General features: G+C 46.9%; 2 protein-coding genes and 1 pseudogene across 2 annotated transcripts in view; 1 reads left to right on the top strand and 2 right to left on the bottom strand.

The window, feature by feature from the left end:
• Nucleotides 1–3979: 3979 nt before the first annotated feature.
• On the bottom strand, nucleotides 3980–5732 carry LOC112865374 (phospholipid hydroperoxide glutathione peroxidase pseudogene; annotated as a pseudogene).
• Nucleotides 5733–7465: 1733 nt separating this feature from the next.
• The window catches only part of RIIAD1 (regulatory subunit of type II PKA R-subunit domain containing 1), a 223653-nt gene continuing 205829 nt past the window's right edge, over nucleotides 7466–25289 (bottom strand). The window contains exon 6 of the mRNA XM_086718242.1: nucleotides 7466–7483. The gene's annotated coding sequence lies outside the window, so the exon portion shown is untranslated. The remainder of the gene's footprint in view (nucleotides 7484–25289) is intronic.
• S100A10 (S100 calcium binding protein A10) lies at nucleotides 9793–20586 on the top strand. The gene is made up of 3 exons (XM_025932851.2): nucleotides 9793–9946; nucleotides 16277–16429; nucleotides 20169–20586. Exons 2-3 carry the CDS (start codon nucleotides 16298–16300, stop codon nucleotides 20328–20330), a joined length of 294 nt encoding a protein of 97 aa, XP_025788636.1. The 5' UTR covers nucleotides 9793–9946; nucleotides 16277–16297; the 3' UTR covers nucleotides 20331–20586.

Raw genomic sequence — 25289 nt, 5'->3', positions numbered from 1 at the left:
ATTGTTCCTGAAGATTTTTCTCAAATCTGCATCCTCCTGGCCACTATCACAGCTGTCATTCCAATTCAGGCCTGCATCATCCCCGCCGTCATCTCCTAGCTCCTGTTCTCCTGCGCCTCCAGTTGGTGACTCCACCTTCTGTGGTTTAATTATGTCTGCAATTTAAATCTTTAGCCTGGAGTTCAATCTTGAGAAACTTGCTGTTTCTGCAAATGCATCCTGATGTTTGACCCTGTGATTCTATTCCTCTTACTCCCTCTGGATCACCCTCCTCTCCATGCCCGTTCCACATGCCCCATCAATGCCTGTCAGATGGGACAGCACCCAACCCTCAAGGCTCACTTCAAACTCTGTGTCTCCCATGAAGTTATTCCTAAGGGTCCTAGCCAAAAGGGAGCCTACTATTCTGAATCCCACTGGTCTTACTGTCTACACTTGTGCAACACTGGCCACACACACAACTTCCATCAGGTCTACTTGTGAACACTGCTTATGTTCCTGCCTAGATTCTGGTTACATCCTAAAGCAGCTGTGGTTGATCACAGAGAGGGGTGGTGGCAAGACAGAGGCTTTGAGACTAGTCTTGTGTGGGTTCTGATGGGGCCACAATATGCCTGTAGGTAAGTACATCATACGGGGTGTCTTGTGACACTAGAGATCATCTATGCAAACCTCGAGGACTCTTACCATGACCACAACATTAATCAGTCTAAAATACTTCTTGAGGTGACTACACAGAACAAATAAGCCAGAGTATTGTAGACTATAAAATTATGTTAATTTTTAATATGCAAAACTTGGATTACATTTCTGTTCTTACGATATGATCCATATAGACCTCAAAGATGCCCCCACTGATTACCAGCAAGCAACACTCTCCAATAACTAGGCACTCTGGACTTGAAAATGTCTTGCTCAAAACCATGAGAATGAATTTACTTAGGGGCACCTGGGTGGCTCAGTCTGTTAAGTGTCCAACTTCGACTCAGGTCATGATCTCTGCAGATTGTGAGTTCGAGCTCCACATTGGGCTCTCTGCTGTCCCTGTCAGCATGGAGGCCACTTCAGATCCTCTGTTCCCCTGTCCCTGCCTCTCCCCAACTTGTGCTCTCCCCAAAATAAATAAATACTAGGGGAAAAAATGAATTTACATTAAAGCCAACCAATAAAACTGGTTGAATTCTATGCCCTAATTGGGTTCTGATCCATATGGCACCAAGCACTACTTTAACCTAAATCTCTATTTTCATTTTTTGTTTTGCTGGTTTCTTGCACCTTGTACATGGAAGATTACTGTTCCCACTGCCCAAGCCCTGAGAAACGCTACCAAAGGCATGAGCAAATAGGGGAGGGCGCCAACCTAAATCACAGCCTCCATGTCAAGCCAAATGGGGAAAACTTCCCAGCCCCATATTCACTCCACGGCTTCCTGTCCCTTTTCTACCAGAGCCACACAGGAAAAAGCCAACACCACAGCAGAGCTACTCACTCCACAGCCACCAGGGGGTCCCACAGCACTAGCTAGGAAGCAAGGACACACCCTCTCCCTGTGCAAATCCAGGAGGGCTCGTCACAGCAACCCCACCTTGCTTCCAGGCTGGAATCAGGATTGCCAGGAAACCCCAGGGCTAGCTGCCGGCTGACTGACGCTGTTGAGGCTTCAGCTCTTACCAAGCAGCCAGCTTTTCACAAAGAGTCGGAGTCCCCAGGACTCCATGGGCCTGAGCCCTCCCCAGCCACATTCCTTCTTGCATCACCAAAGAACACAGTATCTGTGGCTTAAACAGCATTTTTCAGACAGCCCCCAGAATTGCTGCCTGAAGTACCACTTGCTGTCAAGTGTTAATAAAGGAAAAGGAACAGCATGTCTGACAGGCAGGTTACAGCCCATGAGAAACAGGTCCTATCTTGCCCCCAAAACCAAGCATTCTTGGGGTTCAGACAAGCTGGTGTTCTATTACTTAACTCAAAGTATGAGGTCTTTCTTCCTTCTTGCAAGAGACCAGGGAAATCAGGGATCCTCATGATGAGAAAAAGGGAAAGGAAGGCTAAAATGCCCAGGTTTTTCTCTGGCAGCCACCTCAATCCATAACACAAGCAGAGTCACAAACTTATAACAGATGCTCATTCAGGTTTTGATTGTCTCTTTTGGGGTATTTACAAAGAGGCTGGAATATTCAGACAAATATGTTTTTTAATGTTTATTTTTGAGAGAGAGAAAGAGAGAGAGAGACATAGCATGAGTGAGGAGGAGCAGAAAGAGAGGGAGACACAGAATCCGAAGCAGGCTCCAGGCTCCAAGCTGTCAGCACAGAGCCTGACGTGGGGCTCGAACTCACTAACTGTGAGATCATGACCTGAGCTGAAGTCAGAAGCTCAACCGACTGAGCCACCCAGGAAGGAGCCCCTTGGGACTATGCAGGAAAATATTTTTAAATAATTATGACCTTAAGGACTTGGTTCCTCCCTTCAGGATGACTGCACATAAATCACCTCATATAATTCCCATAATAATCACCCCACAGGATAGGGATTGGAGGAATTTTATAGATGAGGAGACAGAAGGCATGGAGATTTACCTGCCCACGGCACAAAGCAATGCTGTAGCAGAGCCAGGATTCAACACGGGTCCATCTGGCTCCACCCCACCCTCCACTTAATAATAATTATAGTTAACGTGAGTGTGGCACTTACTATGTGCCAGACACCCTGCTAAGCACTTACATGCTTTTTCTCATTTATATTCCAAACATCCCTAGGAGGCAGGTACGACAATCAAGTTCAAGTCCCTTTTCCAAATGAGAAAACTAAAATTTGAAACAGCTGGGTGACATGTGCCACATCACATGGTTAATGAGAGGCAAGGAAATTGGATTCACCCCAACCTTGTGCTCTTAACCACTATGTTGAGACACAGCCGACTGCGCCTCCTACCTCATCTCCTGTCACTCTCCGCTCGGCTGCAGGCACCTTGCTGCAGGCACACTGATGGCTTTTCAATCCCACCCCCCCACACCCCCCCACACCCCCCACCACCCCCACCCCCCCCACCCCCGCCAAGCCCAAGCCCCTCCCTGCTTCCTAGCCTCTGCACCTGCTTTTCCCTCCACCAGAAAAGCTTCCCCCTAGTCCCTGCTGTATTTACAAACTTAGTTCCTCCTCTTCCTCTAAGTCTGGGTTTAAATGTCCCCTCTTCAGCGCCTGGTGGCTCAGTGGGTTAAGCGTCCGACTTCGGCTCAGGACGTGATCTTGTGGTTATGGGTTCGAGCCCCGTGTCAGGCTCTGTGCTGACAGCTCAGAGCCTGGAGCCTGCTCCAGATTCTGTGTCTTCCTCTCTCTCTGCCCCTCCCCTGCTTGCACTCTGTGTCTCTCTCTATCTCAAAACTAAATAAAGATTAAAAAAAATTTTTAATGTCCCTTCTTCAGTGTACTCTTCTCTGACTTTTTACCTAAAATGTGTCCCCTTCAATTCTCTCATTCAGACCCTTATTCTTCCCATCATGGCACTCATTACAATCTACAAAAATTGTACAATCTACAAAAATTACAATCTACAAAAATTTTATATTAGTTTAGTTTTCCCCTTCTATTTTATTTGTCTTCCCCCTAGAATGTAAGGCCTGGGAAATCTGTCTGTCTTGGTCACTGACATATCCCCATTACACAGAACATGCCAGATATTAGAAGGTACTCAGTAAATATTTGCTAGATTATAATCATTAGAATTTGCAGCTCGCCTATGGTTTCCAAACCAAAGCTAAGAGTTCTGCATTTAAAAGGAAGGAAAGTGGGGGGGGGGGGGGGACGCTGGGTGGCTCAGTTGGTTAAGCATCCAACTCTTGGTTTCGCTCAGCTCATGATCTCACAAGTTCGTGAGTTCAAGCCCCGCGTTGGGCTCTGCACAGGCAGTGTGGAGCCTGCTTGGGCTTCTCTGTCAATCCCTCTCTGCCCCTCCCCCCCACACACTGTCTCTGTCTCTCTCAAAATAAATAAATAAACTTAAAACAAAAGAAGTAAAAGGAAGGAAGGCAAGCTATAGTCCTTCAGCTTTTGTTGCCCCAAGAGATAAATGAGCACAGTGAGCATAGCCTCTACGAAACCCTCCAGCACTCCAGAAGGAACACTGCTCAAAGGCATTTAACCACAAATCACACAGACCTTGAGCCATGGAAGGGCCCCGCTTGGCCTCCCCAGAGCTTCTGCTCCACAGAGGGAGGGACCACACAGAAGCTGGTTCTCCCGAGTAGAACCTGCTGCCTGCTGGGCAAGGCTGGGTGCCTTCACGGTCATGACCTGCCCAGAGCCTGGCAGCTAGTAAGTGGGACAACCACTCACTCTCCTTTAAAATTCTTCAGTGGCTCTGTGTTACCTTCAGAAACACACTCCAGACTCCTTGGTAGAGTATCTCAGGCACCCCAGGAAAGGTACCTCCTCTCGGGACCAGGGCAATTCCTGGGATGGAGGTGCTACCTCACAATTCCACGCTCTGGCACATGCTTTTCCTTCCTCCCTGCCCCCACTCAATCTAATCCCTAGTTGTCCTTTAAGATTCCTGATAGGAATCCATCCTAAGAAAATAAATATGTGGGCAGAGATGTTTATTCAAAAGTAGTCCTACTGTATATCATTATTAAGTATGGCAGTAACAAAAACTGCTAACAACCTAAATGTTCAAAAAATATGGGAAAGGTTTAATAAACTATATTTCCCTTAAACTTAGGGTTACTAGTTGAGCCACACTTGGGGGTTTGCTGTTTTGTTTTGTTTTCTCGATCGCCAGCCCTAGTCTTGACCAGGCAACTGTAAATCTGTGGTCTCCACCTGAAGTGCCATGGAGGACTCCTTGTGAGGGGTGCGAATTTGTGGTTCTAGAGGTAGCAGGGCAAGCCTTTCTCTGCTTCCAGGGGCTCTTCCAAGGGACCATACCGCTCTAGCACACAGCCCTTTTGCCAGCGAGGAACCTGGTGAAGTTCCGTTTGATGGCATTTCCCAGGATGCCCCTCCCCTCGGGCTGGACTTTCATCCACTTCCACAGCAGGTGAGCATTGTCCCATTCACACAGATCTTGCAGAACATATCGAGTGTGACATTATGGTCAGCAGAGAGCTGCCTGATCTCCGCATTGCTCCCTGGCTGCTGCCTCCAAACTGGTTGCAAGGGAAGGCCAGGATCCGTAAACCGCGTGCAGCAAGCATATCGGGCATGCAGGTCGACAAGCTGAGTATAGCTGACGTCTGTTTTGCCTCACCGCGAGGCCACACTGGTGACGATGCACAGGAAGCCCTGGTACTTGCCCAGGTGAACCATGTGCCCACCGATGACCTCGTCTGAGAACTCCTGCAGAGACTGAGTACAGAGTCAGTGGTCTCAGGACACGCACATGGTGCAGGGTGGGCTGGGCTTGGCCAGGGCCCTGCACAGCAGTGCCGGCTTCAGCAGGCAGCACGGGTGGCTGAGGTTCACATCCACAACCGCATCTTTCTGAGTCTGCTGCCAAATTACCAGCACTCGAAAGAACGCCATTCTATTTGTTAGGGTTATGCTGTAACAAATAACCCCCAAATTTCAGAGTTTTTTTCCTCACCCACATAAGTATTCCAGTGAAGGTGTGCCCGGTTAGCAGGTGGTTTTCCTCCACTCAGTGATTCAGGAACTCGGACCCCTTCCAGCTGTGATTCTTCCAACCCTAAAGCCTCAGAGTCTAGCAGATGGAATGAAAAAGTGTGGTAGGGGCGCCTGGGTGGCGCAGTCGGTTGAGCGTCCGACTTCAGCCAGGTCACGATCTCGCGGTCCGTGAGTTCGAGCCCCGCGTCAGGCTCTGGGCTGATGGCTCAGAGCCTGGAGCCTGTTTCCTATTCTGTGTCTCCCTCTCTCTCTGCCCCTCGCCCGTTCATGCTCTGTCTCTCTCTGTCCCAAAAATAAATAAACGTTGAAAAAAAAAAAATTTAAAAAAAAAAAAAAAAAAAAAAGAAAAAGTGTGGTAAAGTCGCCTCTTAACCAATTTGGTCTGCAAGTGACACACATCGCTGCCAGTCCCATTCAGTTGGTGACTAGTCAGAGTCCCACCTACATGTAAGGGCTGCCTGGAACGTAATTCTCAGCTGATCGGCCACAGCCCAGCTGAACCTCTACACTCGGATGGGAAGAAAGCATCTTTCTGGCGGACAGGCTGCCCTCCACGCTACAGCTACAAACCCCAGAAGTTAAGTACCACTGGGTACCAGGTTTTGTTTCCACACGGAGAAGACGGACTACTGCCTGAGCAGTGGAACAATGCCTCCTGTCCCTAGCATTTAGTGCACTAGAACATACCAGAGGCCCGGTGGCTTAAACATGGCCTTCACTTTGCTCCAGGGACCACACTGCCTCAGGTTCCCATTCCTTGGATGGCTGTTAACCTAAAAATAAAAGGGCCAATTTTATTACCAGCAAAAATGGGTTTATTTGGGAACAGCAGAGAATTACAAACCAGGACAAGCAAACAATAGGCAAGTCAGGAGAACAAAGGAGAGGACCACTCTTTTATAAAGGAAATTAGAAGTTCAGAAGGGCTGTTATAAACATCAAGTCCCTTGGAGTAAACTGGAGTTTGAAGCGTAGTGGCTTTTCGTTGGCTGAGTTGTGACAGTCTCTCACTGGCTGGGCTGTTGCTGGGGGAGGAAGAAAACCTTCCTCTCTCCTGCCTGGATGGTGAAGTGGTATCCACCTGCGGGTCCCTCTCCCTGTTCCATCTTCAATCGATGAGTGCTAGGGCATGAACACTCCTCCTGCTGGCCTCCCTACTCTGTTTTCAACATGATATCCTTTTATTAATTTTCACATGGCCATTCTATCTGTTCTCTTCCCACAACTCCCCTTCCCCCTACGGCCCCACCATCATTGCTGGGCAGCTCCAGCTCAGGCACTGCTGCCTGATCTGATTGGTTGTCACTAGTGACACAGAGTTGACTCCACTGTATGCATGTGGTTTACAAGGCACAAGTACGTTCTCAAGAAAGAACTGCCAGGGACCACTTCTTCTAGAAGGAAATTTATAACCATGGTAGATATTTAGGATTTTATGGACCTACCAGTACAAAGTCATAAAAAACTGCACAAAGGCAGAGATAGCAGCCATCCTACTGACCATTTTCACCACTGTATCCTCAGCACTTAGCAGTGTTTCAGAAACCCAGGTTCTTCTGTCTTTGGAGCTGCAGCTACTAGGACCTGGGAGCCCTCAGAGTCTGGCACCAGCTGGAAGAAGAAGAGAATAAAGAAGCTACCGTGTAGTTGAATAGTTACTTGTTGAATGGGGAAAAAAAGAATGAGTGAATAAATAAGCATGTTCTTGATAAGTATTTAATGACAAAAGAGTAAAGATAAAGTATTATGGGACAAAAATAGAACATGTAATTCTATAATCATAGTGATCACAATTTAGAAATCTCACATCAAAAGCAAAAGTATATATATTTACTTTTTTTTTTTTTTTTTTTACAGTCTTCAGCACTTCTTACCCCTTCACTAAATAAATACTATCCAGCCCACCAAAGGACTAAATAGCAGTTGTCACATGGCTGTTTGCCAGTTCAGGCTCATGTGTGACAATTCTTCAAGGAAAAGTGGATGTACTCCATTGGGGTAGAGAAGGCTTCTGAGTTCATTCTTCCTACTGAATTGCATCTGGAACTTTTTCTTTGCTGCCCACTTTTCTAGTGAGCAAGTTTTATGTTTGGGGAAAGGTGAGAGAGACAGCCTGGATCCAACTCATTCTTTCTGAAATCACTTTAGGGATCAACTTCAAGAATAACCCTGGGTTAAAGTTTTAAAATCCACCCCACTCACTGCAAATCCCCAAATTATATATAATAGATGTATAAAAAGACTAGAAAAAAAGACATAAAAAGTACTTATCTTTGGTTAATAGGTTTACAAATAATTGTATTTTCTTTTTCATACATTGCTATATTTTCTAAAACTTTTATAAGAATGTAACCTTTTTGCAATTAGATTTCAAATTCACAATAAGTGTCTTTTTTTTTTTTTAGGTTTATTTCTTTTGAAAGAGTACACACACACATGTGCAAGCAAGGAGAGTGGCAGAGAGAGATGGCGAGAATCTCAAGCAGGCTCTGCACTCAATTTCACATGCCCTGAGCCAAAATCAAGAGTTGGATGCTTAACCGACTGAGCCACCCAGGTGCCCCAAGTCATTGTTATTTTTAAAAAATTTTTTTAACATTTATTCATTTTTTGATAGAGACAGAGCATGCGTGGGGGAGGGGCAGAGAGAGAGGGAGACACTTCTGTGAAGCAGGCTCCAGGCTCTGAGCTGTCAGCACAGAGCCTGACTCGGGGCTTGAACTCACAGACCGCGAGATCATGACCTGAGCTGAAGTCGGATGCTCAACTGACTGAGCCACCCAGGCGCCCCCATCATTGTTATTTTTTAAATGGCTGTCAAATGTTGCCTCCTCCAGGAATTGTTCTGTGACCACTCCAAGGGTCAACATTCTCAAAGTATCCCCTAGTGTCCTCTACCATTCACTGGGAACACTGGATTTTGACTGCTTATCTATCTCCTGACAAGACTTGAAGATCTTTGAGGGAAGAAACTGAGTCTTTAATGTCTGAGTCCTCAGGGCCTACCTAGCACAGAAACTAAGCATTTGTAAAGATTTGTGGATCAAATGAAGAACTCAAGTAAGTGGGAGTGTAGAAACAGGTTGTTCTCATTCTAAATTCAGTTGCATCTTCCCTGGGACTAATGGATCCAGGATTTTCTCCACTCTTGACTGTACCCTGGGGCCTGGGAAAAACTTGGGAAGCATACAGCAAGATTTTGAAGAACAGCCTCCCTAAACAGTCAGCACCAGGGTTGCATGAACCTAGCGTGAGCGAGAGCTTAAATTCAAATTGGGGTTTCCTAGCAAGAGCCAAGATCAGTCACATGGTGGCACTTAAAGGATTCCCTGAGTCTGCTCATTCCTTTGGGATCACTCACTCCTCCCAGGACCTCCCCTGGGAACAAAGGAAAACCCAGGACTTGGGACTTTTATAGCTGCTAGTAGTTTGCATTTAACCCTAACCACAATTAAAATAAATGGGGGCGGGGGAACACTATCCATCCAGTAGGAGACACTTAGGTTTTCTCTAAATTTCTTCCAGAAATTTCTCCTAAAGGGCTTTGAGAACCAAACAAGCCAATTACAGGACAAAAAGGAGGCTTAGAAACTTTGGTCTGAACAATGCCAAGCTGAGTTTTCCACCACGTAAAGCCATCCCTAAGGAGGGGTAAATCCCTTGTTGAACAAAAGGTTTGTATCCACGGCGCCAACAAGCCAAGCGGCACTCTTCATACCCCACCCAGAGAGACGGGCACCAGGAGTAGGTGGAGCGGGGCTCAGGCCACGAAGACCCTCGGGACTGAAATGCTGAGCCTAACACGAGAACTACGACCATCCTGCGACGGTTAGGACTCCACGTGCCCCTCCCAGCAGTGTTGTCTAGAAATTAATTCCTGGACCTGTAGGTTACACCCGTTGTGGGGCAGCGCGCCCCACCCGCAGAACGGCTGGATTGAGGACTGCGCCTTCCCTCTCTAAAACCAAACCCGAGAGGAAGGGCACGGCCCAGGGCGGGGGTGTCCTGAACCATCCGAGAGCCCTGGAGTGGGGACGGACGTGCACAAGAACGCTCTCCGCCGAGGTGACAGCGGGCGGAGGCTGGGCGTGAGGCCCACGGCATCGCCTGGGAGGGCGTGTGCCCGCGCGGGGCGCGGGGGGACAGGAAGAGGAGGGCGGGGAAGGGGTGGGGTGAGCAGGGACCGGGACACCGGCCCAGGCTCCTCCTGCCTCCCCTCCCCACCCCCACTCCCCATACTAAGGCTCCCAGCCCGCCACGCTCTGCTCACTGGCCCGCGCGTCCCAGCCGAGCGAGAGTCCCCGCCGCGCTTCCAGCCAAGGTGAGTTCAGCCCGCTGCTCCCCAGCCCCCCCCCCCCGCCACCCCCGCCCGGCCGCGACCCCGCGCGCGGGGAAGCCCCCCCATCGGCTGCCCCAGCGCCGGGGTCCGCTGGGCGCCCGCCGCTCCGCGCCCTGGGCCACACCCCGGCGAGACCGGCAGCGCCCCTGCCGCGATCCTCGCGGAGTGGAGGAGGGGCGCTCGTCCTCCGTGCCGGACCTCCGTGTCCACGCCTGGGGCCTCTGCGCTCTCCTCCCTTTCCGTCGATCTCTCCTCACTCCCACTTTCCTGCTTTTCCACTCGTCACCCGAGCTATTCGCCCCGTCCTGGCCGGCATATGCGCTGGCTCTGGCTGCAGGCTGACCTCTGTCCAGATGTGTGCGGCCTCCCCCGAGCTGGACTGCCCGGCAGCCAGCAGATCCCTTCCTAAAGGGCACTGCTCAGTCCCTCGCCCTGATGTTTCAGGTTGGGCTTCCTGTTGTTTGTCTGCCAGACAGGAGAGGGGGAGGTCTATTTGTTTTCTTTATAAGCCTGGCTAGCGAGATTTTGGGGGGGAGGGGAATATATGAAGGGATTTCTCTACTCAAAGGATTCCCTTCTTGCGATCTTAATTACACAAGTGGAACTATAAAGAGGGGGAAGAGTAGGTTTGATGAAGGACCTCCCAACCCAGATTAATCTGGCCCAGTGCAAAGAGACAGATAGACCTGCCCTTGGTACCTGGTCACCACTTTGAGCTTGGCCAAAGGAATGTAGCTTCCTCCAGCCCTGGACGCTGCTAACTGTCCATCTAGACTCCAGCTAACTGAAACAGGGACTCTGGCGTGTCGGGTGGGGCTGGGGAGGAAAGTAGAGCGGCTACAAGCTGGGCAGAGCCCTTAGCCCAGACTCTGGAACACATTAAGCCTACACCCCCTTCCCTCCCCAGGGGAGCTGAGAGCATTGCACAGGGCGTGGTTAGCACAAAGGGCTCCCAGATCCCCTTAGTGCAGGCCGGTGACTCAGCTGTGAGACCATGTGGGTGTGGTCCGCGATGGTTCCAGATACTCTCTGCAGATGGCCGGACAGAACACTCCCTAAAGGAAAAGGGGAACTGTGCCATCTCAGAGGGCATTTTCCAAGAGGAAGTGAGTCACACCAGGACTGGCTGGCAATCTGAAGGAGAGGTTTCTTGACTGATCCGTCGGTGAGGGCAGCAGTTAGACTGGCAGAGCCATGGTAAGACACAGCACTATCCGATGATTGGCCCGCGTGCCTGCTGGCAGGTGGCCTAAGCTTCACTAGTGAGGTCGCTCTTCCCGTCAAGAGGTTTGCGGTAATTGCTGCAGATTTTTTCCCCTTGCAGCTTGAGATTCAACCTGCAGTAGCGGATCTTTACATCCTGAACTTCAGGTGAGGCCAGGCTCACGGAAACACGCCGACGGACAGAGATCTTTGCCTCCAACATGTTTCGGCAGATTGAAAAAGATAATACCAGAGGCTGGGGCAGAAATGAGTTCATGTAACTCATTTGAAATGTCTTCATGCATTCTGCCCCTACAGATTCCTATCCCATTTGTATTTAATTGTCTCTCCTAAATGGTATACGCCTTCCTTGACAGCCAGAAGCTACTTTCTTCATCTGACCTATTATTTGGAGTTTATTTCAGGTCTTCAAATTTTCTTAAAGGTGCACTGGACATAAACAAAGTATACTGATTTCTAGGTGATGTTTTTCCCTGGTTTCTCTTGCAAACAATGTCAGATGGGCCCTCTTCCTCCCATGCTTGGCCTCTAACCTTAGTCTCTTAAGCAGCCACCCCAGTGAGGTCAGGCCTTGGGCTGGGTGGAGCTGAAACTGGGTGCCTTCCTGCTTTCCAATGACAGTTCCAAAAATGTGGCTTTTTAAGAGCACTACCCACTTGGTATGCCCTTGGACACAGTACAGTCTTTCAAAGTTGAGGGAAACAATGGAATCCTTTCAGGTTATGATGTATAAATTAGCACTCTGAGTGCAGGGAAAGCTGAAGTGAAGTTTTAGCATCTTTCTTAAGCTTCTCATTTTCCTGGGGACTTAACGATTTAGGAATCTCATATCAAAAGTAAAAAGAATGAACTCACTTATTTTTTTTAAACAATTTTCAACACTTCCTACCCTTTCACTAAATAACTACCACCCAACCCACCAATGGATTTGATAGCAGTTGTCACAATGGCTATTGTTTGCCAATTCATGCTGATTGTCTGACAATTCTTCAAAGAAACATGGTTGTACTCCACTGGGGTAGAGAAGGCTTCTGGGTTCTTTCTTCCTATTGCATTACATCTGGAATTTTCCCTCTGCTACCTCCTTTTTTTAGTGAGCAAGTTTTATGCTTGGGGAAAGGTGGGAGAGACAGCCTGGATCCAGATCCATTGCCTCAACTCATTTTTTCTGAATTCTCTTTAGGGATCAAATTTAGGAACACCTTCTGTGTTCAATTAAAAAAATTTCTTTTCTTTTCAAAATCTCCACAGCAAAAGAAAGGAAACCCTAAACACATTTTAAATAACAGATGTTTGTTTTTACTGACACCCTGCCAATTATTTTCTGGGTGGGCTGCAAGAAAACTAGGGTATGGACAAGACACAGAAGAGCAAAGTAAATCAGGCCTCTTGCTCTTTAGAAGTATCCTTTTTGAAATTACGGTCTGGATCTGGGCATGGATCCAGAGCAAACATTTGGGATTGCTCAGGAGCAGACACATTTCTAAGGAGGCTCCCTGCTACTCCCAGGAGAATCAAAATGTACATTGCTGTCAATTTCATTCTTACCAATTCATTGAGCAGGCTGTGATGGCAGGTTGCTACCTACTGGGACCCTGATCAAGGAGCTCACAATCTAGTGGGAGAAGAAACAGAAACACAATTAACTAGACTTTTTAAATAGTATGCCATTAGCTGGTGAACTCCCCCAAAGGCAAGCACCATGGAGAGAGAGAGAGAGAGTGTGTGTGTGGGAACGCACCAGCCTAACACCAGACATGCACAGTAGGTGCTCATTTTAAGAGGACAAGAAATGGAAAGTTTAATTCCCATCACTGTGACTAAATCTGTGGAGTCCAGAATTCTTTTCTATAAAGAAAAGTACACTTGGGGCGCCTGGGTAACTCAGTTGGTTAAGCCTCCGACTTCACCTCAGGTGAGATCATATCTCAGTTAGTGAGCTCCATCCCCACGTCTGGCTGTGTGCTGACAGCTCAGAGACTGGAGCTAACTTTGGATTCTGCATCTCCATCTCTCTCTGCCCCTCCCCCACTTGCCCTCTGTCTCTCTCAAAAATAAACATTAAAACAAATTAAAAAAAAAAAGAGAGAGAAAACTACACAGAGAAAGACTACAGAGTTCTGAGCCCCCATCTTACCAAGGCAAACAGGTAGGGAGGTTACACAGACATCAGAATAAAATGGTTCAATAAAAAATGAGAAAACGATGAGGTAGTTATAGCCTGTGGGGCTCACAGTGAGAAACAAAACACAAGAAAACAGCAGGAGTCAGAAGAGAAAGAAGTCCTGTTCAGGGTCTGGCCAGACCTGTTTAGCAGGACAGTTTTTCCCTGCACTCCTGGAATGCGCTTCCCTCTGAACTCTACTGATGGATTCACAGGGCCCCTGGGCCCCTTCCCCAGCTCTTCCCAGCCTCACGTCCTTCTGCTGGGCTCTGAGCTACACAGTTTTCAGTCCAGACCTGAGTGGTCACACAGGTACTTCGGGCCCTGCCAAGGGGTTTGTCTGACTTATTCATTTAGCAGATGCTTATTTTGTGGTTCATAGACAGAAAAATTCACAGTTCTTGACGTAGAGGATCTTAAATCTGAGAGGCCAACAGGAAACCGATTAAAGGGTGTTTCAAATGCAGGAGTAGCTTGTCTCAGGCACAGAGAGGACACTGCCATCCTCTTGCCATCCTCTCGGCTGCAGGCCCAGGCCCCCATGAGAGCTTATCAAGCTCTTGCCCAGGAGTGGAGCATGTCAGGCGGCTGGGAAGATCCAAGTGCCAGATTCAGGTCCCTGGGCTTGCGACTTTAGCAACCAATGGTCAGCCCTACAGTCTGCCCCACCCAAGACCAGAGGGCTGCCAACTCCGTGGGAGAGTTCTGTGACTCCTCCACTGGCCAAGAGAACACTTCTAATCCTCACTGTCCCCGCTTTTCCTTCGTCTTACTTTAAAACCAGTGCACTGGCTCCTCCTTCAGAACAATAAGTTGCTCGTTGCCCTTTTCAGTGCTCTATGGGCACTGGTCCCCGATGAGACCATGGGCATCTCCTCTGGTGTCCAAAGTCAGTTATTTCACCTTCATGAACTTAGATTCCTGGCTAGTCACTGTTCTGCATTCTCATTTCAAAAGGTCTACCTGACAAATAGGGAGTCAGCTGGGTGCCTGCCATACTCACATACTCACGGCCCATGTGCTGAATAAAACAGCAAGTGGGCAAGGAGGGGTAGGACTGGAAGGACCCGGGGCAGGGGACTGGAAGGACCGGAGACCTGAGCGTTCACTCAGGGAAGACCGGCCTCATTTTCTTGAAGATACTCTAGGGTGGCCAAGATTTCTTCCTGCTTACAACTTGTGTTTCTTACAAGTTCCTAAATCGGCCTGTTCCCCTATTATAGCGGTCCTTACTCTACTACTGCGTCCCCTTTCTTTGTCCTCTGGCTTTGTGGTGCACTTTCCTTCTGCTCTGTTCTGTGGAGAAGGTGAACAGGGTGTCTGGCAGCCAATGCAGTTTCTGGCATCTTTGGGAACTGGTTGTGAAATACCCTCCCGCTCTGAGCTTAGACACAGGTATTTTTACACCTCTGGTCTCCAACTTCTTTCCTGAGTTACTTCAGAACTAGGGTGGGTTCCCACGTCTTCCTCCCGTAGGTGGCTCATTGGTTCAGTTCTCTTACACTGCTGGACTTCCGGAACAATCCAGGCAAGGGCAACTCCATCTCAGCACTGTGGACTGCCCTCTGAAACCACAAGGGCTGTGTAGGAAGAGAGGGGAAAAGGGTGTGTCTCCCCTGGAATTCATCTCACAGCAAACGCTGAAGCATTAATTTGCTGATCTCTCCAAGAGAACTGCCTTTCAGATGAATCATCCCAGATCCTGGCGTATAGCATTCTCTAGAGTAGCACATTCTTTGGCATGCTGGTTCCTGCACTTTTCTGGGGATTAAGGGGATAGAATTTACAATTCCCTAAGTATAATTACTCAATCCCTGGGGTCACCAACTAACTCCACCTTCTCTGTAAAAGGCAGCATTTAGGAATCTGTGTTGAACACAGATCTGTCAGCAGCAGGAACCAGACTGAAATCAGCAGGGAAAGGTACTAGCCTCTCCTTCAGCCTGTGCTCAAAACCTATTCTTGTGAGGTGTTTTTGTTGTTTTGTTTTATTGTAAGTGGTATACTACAGTCTCTATTCAAGTTAACCTGTTATCTATCCACTAGTGATCTTAGGCGGTGTTAGCCAACAATGCTCTGTTCTGGCCATAGCATTCCTTCCAATTAAGCCAAAACTCACCGAGTTCCTATTAAGTACCGGGTGTATGCCCCAGATCATTATACATGACTATAGTGATCTGATATGCTTCCCTTCCCTCCTTTCAAATACTTTCTGATGGAAACCTCTTGCTCTTTGTCCTTCCTGCCAAAAACCAGGTCCCCAAAGGAGTCCTGACTCCTGTTACCTGTTCCTTTTCAAGAAACTAGATAATGAGCTTTGGGTAGCTTTGAGTAACAGCATTTTACTGCCGGAGATGCAAATGTCTCTACTGCAATCACAAGTTCACACCTTTAGTAAAAAATACATACCCAGCAGACAAAATTCATTTGTAAACGGGTTGCTAAACCTAGACTTACACTGAACCAGGTTACCTACTTAACCTTGGAGGGTTGAAGTTTTCAGTATTAACCAGGCTTGAGTGTGTGGGTGGTTGGTATCAGCCATGTCTAAGAGTCCCATCTGCCAGTGCCAAGAGAAAAGATGAAACGCCTGCTCTTTCTGCAGATGCTTTGTCTGTTAAACAGAGGGACGTGGACCTTGCTTTTCCAAATGATCCAAATGATTAGAGTTTTTATTCCTCATTAGGTGATTTATGCAGAATTAGTGGGCAACTAGACAAATTCCTCATTCAGAGCACCAATACCTGAGGTACCTGCTTCCATCAGCAGGGGGGTGAACTGGGCCTCAGAGTCGTTGAACTTTAGAGCCAAAAAGGGTCTGATGGATGATCTATTACTCATCTTCCTTCTAGTTACCTACAGAAGACTGGCAGTACGTGTGGCTTAAAAGTTAATGTAAACTCTTTCTTTACATCTTTTAAAAGGTTTCAACAGACCTCATCAAAATGCCGTCTCAAATGGAACACGCCATGGAAACGATGATGTTCACGTTCCACAAGTTTGCTGGGGACAAAGGCTACCTAACAAAGGAGGACCTGAGAGTACTCATGGAAAAGGAGTTCCCTGGATTTTTGGAAGTAAGTGCTGAAAGGCTCAGAAAGAACCAGACACGAAAACCAGTGCTTCTAGCCCCTGGTTGCTTTTCCTTCCTCTTCCCATCCCTTCCCTGTGGAAGCCACTAGTAGAAAGGTGTCCTTGTTCATTCGTTTATTAAACATTATTGAGTGCCTCCTGTTTGTAAGGTACTGTAGGGGAAACAGAAGGTAGAGAAGACGCAGTCCTTGCCCTCAAGGGGCTTACAATATGGAGCTGAAATACAGCTGCACATGAATCGCCACAAGACAAGGTGGAGTCACCTGCATCCACTGAGACAGAGTCACCGAAGAAAAGCCTCTTACCAGAGAGTCATCAGCTAGGAAATGGCCACCTCAGGTCATAAACCTGGCACTGGCATTGTCACATTCTGGTCATATCCACTCTGAGCAACTTTGCATCTCTTAAATCCCTTCAGATAAGGGCTTTTTTAAAATATTATTCCTGGGGCGCCTGGGTGGTGCAGTCGGTTAAGCGTCCGACTTCAGCCAGGTCATGATCTCGCGGTCCGTGAGTTCGAGCCCCGCGTCAGGCTCTGGGCTGATGGCTCAGAGCCTGGAGCCTGTTTCCGATTCTGTGTCTCCCTCTCTCTCTGCCCCTCCCCCGTTCATGCTCTGTCTCTCTCTGTCCCAAAAATAAATAAACGTTGAAAAAAAAAAATTTAATAAAAAAAAAAAATTAAAAAAAAAATATTATTCCTACTCTATAAAGGAACAGTGTCAAGCATCTGCTGAATGAAAGCCAAGCGTCACTCCAGAAATAACTGCTTTTCACATTGAAAATGCTATGAGATTTAAAAAAAAAAAAAAAAAAAGCTATGAGAACACAGGAGCGCAACTTGAGTTTGAAAGACCAACGGCTCCATCAAGACTGGAAGAGGAGTCTGCTATCAGCTCTGACACCTCACTCAGGACATTAGGCTGCAAGGAACAGTTGTCCTTTTACATCATAGACCCTCAAGACATGGTTGTTGCGTTTAACGGAAGGTGAAACATTACTTGACAAAATATGAGCATGAAATGCAAGTCCCTCTTTCCTTGCACTACTGTGCTTGGTGCAGAAAATGACTTCAGCCTCTAAAGGGTGAAAGGAGATGATGGTAAAAGGCTGGGTCCTGTCTCTTGTCATGTGCCTGGTGGATAGCACGTTAGTCAAGCCCCGACTCCTGGCTCAGTAAACAGGGTTTTACGGTACATTCTGATTTACACATCGTCAATACCAGTTAAGTAAACAGGTATAAAGCCTAATGACAGTCTCACAGCTGCAGTTACCACAATGCCATCCCAGAAAGAGCTAGAATATGCTGTTGCTCTGCTTTTGCACACCCTCTGGTATAGCCCCAGACCAGAAGTCTGGCTCTGCCCTCACACTGGGCAAGCTACTTTGGCTTTCTGGGCCTCAGTTCCTGCCCCTGAAAAATGAGAGGGCTGAGCATGATTACCTCCATGCTTCCACTTTCTGTGATCCTTCCAGGCAAGCATAAAATGCAAGGACATGTGTTCATTATAAGCCTGCCCACCACACAAAGGCATTCCCCATGTATTAAACCCTTGTGCTTTCTTTGGTTTTTCTGGGTTTTTTTAAATGTTTATTTATTTTTGAGAGAGGGACAGAGCATGAGTCAGGGAGGGGCAGAGAGAGAGGGAGGCACAGGATCTGAAGCAGGCTCCAGGCTCTGAGCTGTCAGCACAGAACCCGACACAGGGCTTGAACTCCGAACCGTGAGATCATGACTTGAGCCAAAGTCAGATGCTCAACCAACTGAGCCACCTAGATGCCCCCTAAATCCCTGTTAATTGTGCTGTTGCATATGTTAGAAGCCAAGATGAATATCACATGAGACACAGACCCTTGCTCCCTAAAGGCTTTGTAGCAGAAGAAACATAAAGGGTGTGTATAGTACTGAGTACTGAACATGGTAGTGTAATTTATTCCAGGCACGGGTCATAATTCTGGGCACACCCACACTCGCTGAACTGACAAGAGTATTTTGTTTCTAAAGTTGACCCCTTGTGTCATCCAAATTTCACTCCTTCAGACCACAACCAGGAAGCTGGGGGTGAAGCCAGAATTAGCTGAAACCCACCCAAAGTGAAGACAGCCACACAGAGGGGGTTGTAGTTGATGGCTTAGGAGGGAGTCTACCGTCCACAAGTAGGAAACATGGCTGCTTTACCGTAGGGATTTCTGAGTGCAGGATGTACACATCCAGCATACCTGAGACACTGAGTGTGCGATTCCTCACTCATGTACGCGATCGATGGGATTACACAGACTTTCCCTGAACACTTGCACACCTCTAGGAGGCCATATTTCCCCCCCTGGTTGATGGTCTGGACCCTGTGGGAGCAGCCACACTTTCCCACCTCACTAGGCAGGACAAGGAGTGATCTGAAACTTACTCCCTAAACTATCTTCTGAGATCTTTTTGTTTTTTTAATTTTTTAAATGTTTATTTATTTTTTTTTAATTTTTTTTTTCAACGTTTTTATTTATTTTTGGGACAGAGAGAGACAGAGCATGAACGGGGGAGGGGCAGAGAGAGAGGGAGACACAGAATCGGAAACAGGCTCCAGGCTCTGAGCCATCAGCCCAGAGCCTGACGTGGGGCTCGAACTCACGGACCACGAGATCGTGACCTGGCTGAAGTCGGACGCTTAACCGACTGCGCCACCCAGGCGCCCCATAAATGTTTATTTATTTTTGAGAAAGCGACAGAACATGAGTGAGTGAGGGACAGAGAAAGAGGGAAACACAGAATCCAAAGTAGGCTCCAGGCTCTGAGCTGTCAGCACAGAGTCTGACGTGGGGCTCGAACTTACAAACTGCGAGATCATGACCCAAGCTGAAGTTGGACACTCAACTGACTGAGCCACCCAAGTGCCCCCCCCCCACTTTTGGTAATTAAAATTTTTTTTTAATTTTTTCTTTTTTAATGTTTAGAGATTTTTCCTTAAGGAGTTTCCTTTTTCAAGGATTTGACCACGCCATTGGGAATAAACACGTGTTAAGAGAATGTAGGCTCACACTACAAAATGGGAAGTTTAGGGGCGCCTGGGTGGCGCAGTCGGTTAAGCATCCGACTTCAGCCAGGTCACGATCTCGCGGTCTGTGAGTTCGAGCCCCGCGTCAGGCTCTGGGCTGATGGCTCGGAGCCTGAAGCCTGTTTCCGATTCTGTGTCTCCCTCTCTCTCTGCCCCTCCCCCGTTCATGCTCTGTCTCTCTCTGTCCCAAAAATAAAAATAAACGCTGAAAAAAAAAATTAAAAAAAAAAAAAAAAACAAAATGGGAAGTTTAGGGTGGTTCTTAGGCAGAATCCTGTGATACTGAAAATTGTGGAAACAGCTGAACTAGGAGCAGAGCAGTTCACAAGGTCATGCCAGGGTCACGGTGGCAAGCACGGTGGACTGAGAATTAAAAGGCTTGGGTTTAGCTTGTCTGACGTGAATCTCCTCTTTCTAGAAATAGGCAGTTCCTAAGATCCCTGTAGTTCTACGAAATGATGCCACGGAAAACCTCTTTCTGAGCTTAAAATATGCATTTACTGAAATGCTCTCTCAAGGCAGAAAAACACATGTAGGGGACGTCCAAAGACCACTTACAACCTAAAACAAGAGTTCAGGTAATGGGAAGACTCTATTACTGGTTGTCAGTGGGACAAACCAGAGAAGCTGGCCACTGCAGCCACTGACTGATAGTTCTTGCCTTTGTTCTTCTTTGCAGAATCAAAAAGACCCCTTGGCTGTGGACAAGATAATGAAGGACCTAGACCAGTGCCGGGACGGCAGAGTGGGTTTCCAGAGCTTCTTTTCGCTGATCGCTGGGCTCACCATCGCATGCAATGACTATTTTGTAGTTCACATGAAGCAGAAAGGAAAGAAGTAGGCAGCACTGAGCCACACTCCCACCCAGAGAGTTCTCCTGAGGGCCTCTCAAGAAGTCTGCCCCGCAGCTCCCCCCCTCCACCAAGTATAAAGGATTCCATGAGCAGATTGGGACCCTCAGAAAATGTATACATAAAATGCAACCCCCATTTGAGAAGCAGAGAAAGTAAAGTCAGTGAAAGCCAGATAAGCTTTTGATTTTTATATTGCCTGCATCCTCTTGCCCTCAATAAACAAATTCTTTTTTTAGTTCCTCAGTTGGGACAAATGTTTGTTTCTCCTTCAGAAATGCTGGGTCCCCACTTTATTCACAAGAAGTCTGCATGCCCGCGGGCAGAGGGCACACCATAGAGCCAGCAGGGTAGGAAAGCCCTCTCCACTGAGGCCTGGGGTCTGACTTCTCTGATCCATCTGCCCTTGTAGTTATGACCTACCAGCACTTCCAGAAAATACCCTGATTTCATAATTATGGAGCCCAGTCTTGTCTAGTTAAGTCAGAGCTTTCCCAACAAGTACCTGGAACACCTGAGATGTCAGAGTCCAGTTTTCTGACAAAGTTTCAGCAAATTCTCAGGTAGAAATAAGTCCATAAGACAAGATCAAGACACAGAGTGTGATGCTTCAGTAACAGCTCATTAACATACACTGAATTGTCACGAGAGGTCATGATTATATTGAGATGGCAGGAAACAGGCCAGTGAAACTTACACAGTGGGGCGGTCCTTTCCTATTGAAAATGAAGTGCCAGGGGCGCCTGGGTGGCTCAGTCGGTTAAGCATCCGACTTCGGCTCAGGTCATGATCTCGCGATCTGTGGGTTCGAGCCCCGCGTCAGGCTCTGTGCTGACAGCTCAGAGCCTGGAGCCTGTTTCAGATTCTGTGTCTCCCTCTTTCTCTGACCCTCCCCTGTTCATGCTCTCTCTCTCTGTCTGTCTCAAAAATAAATAAATGTTAAAAAAAAGAAAAAGAAAAAAAGAAAATGAAGTGCCAGTACTGATGTCTTAAAAGCCAGCAAACTATTTCCCCCAGCCCTGTCTGTCCCTATTTCAAGCTCCAGCATATGTGCAGTACATGCTGTATGCTTAATAATAACACAATATTCTGTTTTATGGAGAGATGATGTAGGAATTGGCACATGAAATTGTTCCAATTAAATAGGTCAGTGAAGATGGAAACCTTTGTTTTTATGATTGGACATATCAACATAATTCTCGGGAAAAGTTCAGTAGAAGGAAAAGCATGCAAAAGGGAACAGGGTAGTCCAAAACTAGCTTTGGGAAAAAGAAATCTGTAATAAAATCAAGGTCAAAGATAAAATTCCAACCATTTTATTTTGTCTCAGGCATCACATGAACAAGGTAAGACAACTTGCAGCTTTGCAGCTATGGGATTCCATCTGGTTTACAAAGAGAGATTTATTACAAGATATTAAATGGAGGAGGGGAGTTGGCAATTGAAGAAACTGACCCCAGGAAGTCATCCTGTCACAGAACTCGGCCCCCAAGGGGGCTGCTGAACTGGGAAGCCCTGGCTACAACTGGCAGGTCCAGAACCACACAACCCAGACACCCATTCCCCGGCCTCTTTCCACACAGCACTTGGCTCCACATCCAAGGCTCAAAGAAGAGCATCTGGTTAGCAGAACCGCAACCCTATCAGAGCCCTAGCTTCAAGGGAGCCTTGAACGTTAGCAGTTGGACGATCTACGTCTGCCACACTGGTGATTCTTAATTCTAAGGGAAGTCTTCCAACCTGTAGGTTAAAGAAACCATGGCTCTCCAGAAAGAAGGCTCTAAAAGATAAACTCTGACAGGTACAGGGAACGGAGAAGAAACTGACTCATCACAGTCAAGCAAACCATCTCTTTGTCTACAGGAATGTGTATCAGCCCGGATTTACCTGTTAGTGTACACCACCGGCCTCCTGGGGCAAATGTGTTTACTGGGGAATGATAAAATTGGAGTTCAGGGCGCCTGGGTGGCTCAGTCAGTTAAGTGTTCAAATCTTGATTTCGGTTCAGGTCATAACCTCAACCCAAATGATCTCATGATCTCACCTCGTGAGATGGAACCCCAGGTCGGGCTCTGCACCGACCGTGTGGAGCCTGCTTAGGATTCTCTCTCTTTCTCTCTGCTCCTCCCCTGCTAGTGCACATGTGTGAAATAAATAATAAAAGAAATTGGTGTTCAATTCACAAATGGGCAAGTGAAACTGTAACACAGAGATACTACTGTGGGCTCAGATGTCCCCAAATCCACAGCAAGCTTTCACACTCTAAACCTCTTTAGCCCAGGAGAGAGGGTTCTGGGGGATAGGGCAGAGGAAGTATCCACTCATGTTCATAGTGGGTATGGAGATTCCAAAGAAACTCTCAAGCAATGTGTTATTCCCAGGAGATGACCCCAAACTCTCTGGCATTTCGAAAAGTACCAAGTGCCAGGGAATCATCTGGGCCACTGTGTTCAGCATATGTGTGTACATGTTGGAGCTGGTAGGGGAAGGGGAGAGTAACACACTTCCGTTATGTTAGCCCCATTGCTCAAAACATATAGTTTTGAGCTAGTATAAGGAAAATAAAAACAACATTTATGGTTCAAAACCCTACAGGACTCTCCATGCCAACATAAACACATGGATCCCACAATCTGACCTACTGAAACAGCCGTCTAGGCTTCAAGAGCCGCAGCCTAATGACTCCCAGAGGGCAAAGCTGCGATTATGCCAACAGCCATTAAGAGGAACCTCTGGAAAATTCCACTCATTCTGCTACACAGCTGAGTTGTAAAAACAGATCCTGCCCCTCTCCACACCTAGTCATGAAGAAAGAATGGGTGACAGTGTGGAAAGTCAGTTTCCAGCATGCTGCAGAGCTGACCCTGAAACATAGCTCACTTTCTTGTACCCCATGCCCCTCTCCAAGCCCCCTGAACATGAGCCAATTACCTGTGATTTAATACTTTTCCAGCCAAGCCATCTCCATGGGAGACCAAGGGCAAGTATATAAACCTCTCTCTCAACGTGAACTTGAAAGTGACTGTTCAAGTATATTCCCCAGCTCTTAACCCCAGAGGGATACTTGTGAAGAGAAATTCATTCTTTTGGCAGATATTTACAAAGGCTATCTATGTGAATGACAGTGAGTAAAGTTTTGTGTTGGATACACAGACGCCCACAGTGCCTGTTCAAGATTACAATCTGTTGAAAGATAATGACAAAGCAGACAAAAAATTAAGTAACAACACAACAGATCATCAGCAACAGTGAGATGTGACAAGCACCCATGGTCACTGTTGACAGGAATGTAATTTACACAGTCTTTGTGGGAGGCAAAATTTGGCAATGTGTACCAGCATCCTTTAATGTGTTTTCTTTGACCCAATGTCTCTATTCCCAGGAGAATTTATCTTAACAAAGTAGCAAAAGATCGTTACAAAGATTCATACACAAAGATATTTGATGCAGCAATCCTTAGAATAGCTAAAATCTAAATACAACTTCAAGGTCCAATAAGTTAAGTATAAATGTATCTGGGATGCTATATAACTCATGAAAACCATGACTTTGAAAAATATTAAATAGATGGGGAAATGTCTATGTAAAGTAAAGCAGATTGCAAAATTGGTGTATAATGTGATTCCTTTCTTTTTAAAATATGTGTGTCTACCCACAGGCCAAAGACTAAAGGAAATATGCCCAGCTGTATTTTAGTTTCTAAGGTAGGAGTTACTGTTGGAGAAACTTGTCTCCAGGAAGAAGTTTGTGAGATTATTTTAATTCCCACCCCCCCTTTTTTTTAAAGTAGGCTTCATGCCCAGCAAAGAACCCAGTGCAGGGTTCAAACTCACGACCCTGAAATTAAGACCTGAGCCAAATCCAACTCTTGTTTTTGGCTCAGGTCATGATGTCAAGGTTCATGATTTCGAGCCCCATGTCTGGCTCTGCTTAACTGACTGAACCACCCAGGAGCCCCTGTATGAGATACTTCTTAAGTGTTATCTTACTTAGCTCTCACAATAAACTTGTTAAGTTTTATAACATACATTTTTTTTTTACAAAGGGCAAAACCAAGACACTAGTAACTACCCCAAAGCACCATAGAAAGTGACAATGTCAAAATGTGCTCAGATGTTGTTTTTCTTTCTATTATGCAACTGTCTCAGAATGCTGTCTGCGTAAATTAAGTATCAAATAAGTTATACTATCAAAAGAGTAAGTGATCATTATGTGCGGGGCAAGACTAGGCAGAGAAGATTACAGGTAAGAGGTAGGATGCTGTCTGGTCTTTGAAGATTAGAAAAAAAATCAGATAGGGGCGCCTGGGTGGCGCAGTCGGTTAAGCGTCCGACTTCAGCCAGGTCACGATCTCGCGGTCCGTGAGTTCGAGCCCCGCGTCGGGCTCTGGGCTGATGGCTCAGAGCCTGGAGCCTGTTTCCGATTCTGTGTCTCCCTCTCTGTCTGCCCCTCCCCCGTTCATGCTCTGTCTCTCTCTGTCCCAAAAATAAATAAACGTTGAAAAAAAAAATTAAAAAAAAAAAAAAAAGAAAAAAATCAGATAACAGTTAACATTCACTGAGCTCTTACTATGTTCTAGTGCCATACAAGTACTAACTCCTCCATTCCTCCCAACAACCAGTGCTGTTACCGTTCCTACCTTGCAGGTGATTTGACCTGCAAGCTAATGACCTGGAGCTAAGTGGTGGAGGCAGAATCTGAACCTAGACCATCTACAGTTTTAGCCACTCTTCTCTGCTACCTCCCTGGACATAGTAATGATGGCATAAAGGAATGCCCAGAACACAGAGTTCCCGGGAGGTTAGAATGGAGTATATTCATGTGAGAAATTACATGTGGATGAGATAGAAAAGGTAGGTGATAAATGAATGACAACTGGGAAATAGTAAATGATATGTGAAATGTGGTGAGTGAGGTCACTGGATTAAAAACTCTACAAATCTAAGGTT

The sequence above is a fragment of the Puma concolor genome, chromosome C1 (assembly GCF_028749965.1).
Source record: "Puma concolor isolate L17-30 chromosome C1, mPumCon1.1.hap2, whole genome shotgun sequence".
NCBI classification, from domain to species: Eukaryota; Metazoa; Chordata; class Mammalia; order Carnivora; family Felidae; genus Puma; species Puma concolor.
This window is presented reverse-complemented; position numbering and strand designations above follow the sequence as displayed.

Excerpts from the sequence above, each read along its gene's own strand:
- S100A10 (XM_025932851.2), top strand. The coding sequence starts at position 16,298 with ATGCCGTCTCAAATGGAACACGCCATGGAAACGATGATGTTCACGTTC. Across the intron at positions 16,430-20,168 it reads AGTTCCCTGGATTTTTGGAA|AATCAAAAAGACCCCTTGGC; the intron begins GTAAGTGCTGAA and ends TCTTCTTTGCAG.